The sequence below is a fragment of the Xiphophorus couchianus genome, chromosome 9, assembly GCF_001444195.1.
Source record: "Xiphophorus couchianus chromosome 9, X_couchianus-1.0, whole genome shotgun sequence".
Taxonomy (NCBI): Eukaryota; Metazoa; Chordata; class Actinopteri; order Cyprinodontiformes; family Poeciliidae; genus Xiphophorus; species Xiphophorus couchianus.
Genome location: NC_040236.1, coordinates 6,455,446 through 6,459,412, shown reverse-complemented (window position 1 = coordinate 6,459,412; position 3,967 = coordinate 6,455,446). Strand labels below are relative to the sequence as shown.

The following is a 3,967-nucleotide window of genomic DNA, read 5'->3' as shown; positions in this document are numbered from 1 at the left end:
ACGAAGAGGATCTGATCCTCTTCGTGACCTGATCGCAGCTTTCCAATGAAAAACCTGTCAGTCTGTCTGTACCGGGACATTTGGAGCTCCTCGCCTCTCTCTCGTCACACTGTGAATCTTTTGTCACCCGTCTCGACCAAATGATCTTCGTTTAACCCATAATTAGTTCCCACACACCACCCACCGGCACTGTGGGTGTGGAGGGCGGAGGCATCCTCACTTTTTCACTCTTTCATGTCCGTTTTGTTTATTCAGAGGCTGAACTGCAGCTGAGAGCTTCTCAGCCGGAGGACTCATTGGTCTGAGCTTATTTTGCATTCCTAATCTACAACGCATAAATTCTAATTAGATTTAATTAAAGGAGGTTATTCTACTATCGTTTACAGGGACAAGTATGACGAAAAACTTTCCCCTTTAATTTTTACGCACAGATCTGACATCGGAATGATGGACAGAACAATTTGTTTAGAGGCGTCAAGTCACAACTAGCCTTTGCTTAGTAACTTTATAGTTTTCATTCTAAGATAAATCCAGATTTAGGTCATTAAGTTAAATTTTCAGCACTCTGGGCACACTCTCAAAACATTTTAATAACTTCATTTCTGAGTTGACAGAAGAGAGAAGCAGGGAGAAGAAGGAGGGGGAAGAGGAGGGGGAAGAGGAGGAGGAGGAGGAAGAGGAGGAGGAGGAAGAAGGTGGGGGTAGAAACTTTTATCGCTGTGCTCTTTTCCACAGGTTCATTTCGTCCCCCATTGGATGATGGAGCACACTGGATTCGGGGTGGAGCAGCTGGAGGAGCCAAAAGGGAAGGAAAAATGTAAGGCGTAAAGAAAAAAAAAAGGAAAAAGTTCCTCGCTGTGTCAGACTCATGCTCCTCCAGCTTTCTTAGTTTCCCAAATGCTCCGTGCTGCAGCGTGACCGTCCGCTCTGTCCGCGTCACCGTGGCGAGCTGCGGCTTGAAGGACTTACATACAGAAAAAAAAGAAAAAAGCAAATAGGAAGGACAGAGAACCGAAAGAGAGCAGCCTAGAGGCTGAAGTTGTGACACGTTCTGCGGGGAAGAGTTTTGGAGAGGCAGGATGCAGGCGCGCTACTCCGTCTCCAGTCCCAACTCTCTGGGAGTCGTTCCCTACATCAGCAGTGACCAGAACTACTACCGACCCGGCAGCGGATACACCGGGATGCCCGCGCCCATGAGCATGTACTCACATGCCGCCCACGAGCAGTACCAGGCCGGCATGGCCCGCGCGTACGGACCGTACACCCCGCAGCACCAGCCGAAGGACATGGTAAAGCCTCCTTACAGCTACATCGCCCTCATCACCATGGCGATCCAGAACTCCCCGGAGAAGAAGATCACCTTAAACGGGATTTATCAGTTCATCATGGAGCGGTTCCCCTTCTATCGGGACAACAAGCAGGGCTGGCAGAACAGCATCCGGCACAACCTGTCCCTCAACGAGTGCTTTGTCAAAGTGCCCCGGGACGACAAGAAGCCCGGGAAGGGCAGCTACTGGACCCTGGACCCGGACTCCTACAATATGTTTGAGAACGGGAGCTTCCTGCGGCGCCGCAGGAGGTTCAAAAAGAAGGACGTGCAGAGGGAGAAGGATGAGCGGGACAGGCAGGGGAAAGATCCATCTGCGCGGCCCGCAGGTCGGGAGCAGGACCCGGCGATGCAGGGCGCTCAGCCGGTGCGCATCCAGGACATTAAGACTGAGAACGGAACGTCGTCGCCTCCGCAGGCCGCGTCACCCACCCTGGGCGCGGTGCCTAAAATTGAAAGCCCGGACAGCAGCAGCAGCAGCAGCATGTCAACTGGCAGCCCGCACAGCGTCCCCTCCACCCGGTCTCTGAGCATGGAGGCAGCCGAGCACCACCACCACAGCCACGGCCAGGCCCCGGCGCAGGGCTTCAGCGTGGACAACATCATCACCTCATTGCGGGGCTCCCCGCAGGCCGAGCTCTCTCCGCCTCTCATCGCCTCCTCTCGGACAGGTATCACCCCGTCACTGTCGCTCAACTACTCCCCCAACCAGACTCCCGCATACAGCTCCGCCACCTGCAACCAGAGCGCCATCTCCTCCAGCTCCAACGCCACCTATCACTGCAACATGCAGGCCATGAGCCTGTACGCCGGGGACCGCTCGTCCGGGGGGCCCCTGGCAACTTCCACCACGGTGGAGGAGGCTCTGCCTGACTATTGCATCACTACGACCACCGCGTCCCCTCTCGGCCAGGCGGGCCAGGAGGGCCACCACGGGCACCAGGGCCGGCTCGCGTCCTGGTACGGAGACCTGAGCCACCTGAGTCCGGCCTACCCGGCGCAGCAGCAGAACTTCCACGCTGTGCGGGAGATGTTCGAGTCCCAGCGGATCGGGCTGAACGGCTCCCCGGTGAGCGGGAATAACAGCTGTCAGATGGCCTTCCCGTCCGGCCAGTCACTCTACCGCACCTCAGGAGCGTTTGTTTATGACTGCAGCAAGTTCTGAAAGCCAAAACGTCCCCTTTAAGTTAATAACTCGAGTATATATTTGCTCTATATTTTTTTTGGCTGTACTTTTACTCTGCGAGTGGACACGAGAGATTCTGAGATTTTCCTTTCTTTTGTCGTGAGCTGTGTAACACCACCGCACGTAAGTTTCCTTCCCTCTCACTTTGAGAATTGCTCCTACCACCTTTATGAATAGACTGTAAATTATAGCCTAATATAGTAATTTATTTTGGAGGAAAAGCAGGTGGTTTTATGGTGAGGACCAAACTCTTTTCCAGTTTTCTTGCCGCCTTTAAATCTGTCCCTGTTGTTGTATAGAAATTTACGGGGAAAGACTCTGTAGCCTGTACTGGCCTATTTTATTCATTCTGTAATTTGTTTAAAAAAAATTCTGAAGGCATTGCAAGTTGTTTTGTTTAATAAAGTGACAGATATTTGAATTTAATTGGAGTGATTTATTAGCAGTATGCTGTAGAAAAGGCCGTAAAACACATTCAAAGTAAAACAAAAGTAAAATAAAATAAACAAAACAGAAAAACGTGTTTACAAATCGCTAAAGGCAAAAATAATTATTTTCGATGAACTTAAAATGTAAATAGTTCTTTTTACAGCATGGGCAGCGAGCGTGTTAATATTGGGGATGTTTTGTACAAATACATGTTATGTGAATACTAATTAGTGAGTTTTCTTTAAACTTTGAAGAGTATGGGACAAAGATCCTAACGCCTTACGTAGCTGTTTTTACACTAAAAGAGAATTTTCTCCAAAAACTTTCCCTCAGCTACAATTACCTCCTGTTCACCCCAACATGAGGTGAACTCTGCAGCCGCCCCCCACACCCTCCCTCCCCCCGCCCGCCATTGGTCTCACCTGTAGGCCGTGTATTTTCAGTGTATGAGCGTAAACACCGGAGGTAAACAAACTCACGTGTGGCATCAGTGCGGTCTGAGCTCAGTCAGAGGCCTTGTCAGCTAAACAAATCAGTCGAGTCACAAAGCGCACATCAGGCTTCTGTCTGGCTTCTGTTTCATAACGATGGGAGCGTTTGGATGCAGAAGAATAAAAAAAAAAAATACGGTCGCAGCTGCATTTGTTTTGGACGTCTTCGGGTGGAGAGATTTTTCTCTCTCTTTTTTTTTTTTTGCTGCAGATCTAGACCCTAAATGTCCCTGCTGACGCATGATGAGTGCGCTCTGATGGATGAGATATCTGGCCGTAGGGACGAGCTACAGGCCAGTCTGCTCTGCATTCAGACAGCGGCAGGCAGCGGTGGCTGATTGGAATATGGCAGCTGTCAGATGTTTATTTTCTTTTCTTTTTTTTTTTTTTACTACTTCCTTAATTACCCCCCACCGGCACCCCCAGTTGAAAAAACATAGAGCTTCAAAGAAAGAGACAGAGATAGCAATAGTAATACTAATACAACTAATAATACATGTATTTCGAGAATCTTTAAATTGATTTTTAAAACCA

General features: G+C 49.7%; 1 protein-coding gene across 1 annotated transcript; it reads left to right on the top strand.

Annotated features, from left to right (window-relative positions):
• Positions 1 to 727: 727 nt before the first annotated feature.
• Positions 728 to 2,939, top strand: foxc1b (forkhead box C1b). The gene has a single exon (XM_028028785.1). It carries the CDS (start codon positions 1,080 to 1,082, stop codon positions 2,490 to 2,492), a length of 1,413 nt encoding a protein of 470 aa, XP_027884586.1. The 5' UTR covers positions 728 to 1,079; the 3' UTR covers positions 2,493 to 2,939.
• The last annotated feature ends 1,028 nt before the right edge of the window (positions 2,940 to 3,967 follow it).

Bases quoted from the DNA above. Each gene is read 5' to 3' on its own strand.
- foxc1b (XM_028028785.1), top strand. From the start codon at position 1,080: ATGCAGGCGCGCTACTCCGTCTCCAGTCCCAACTCTCTGGGAGTCGTT.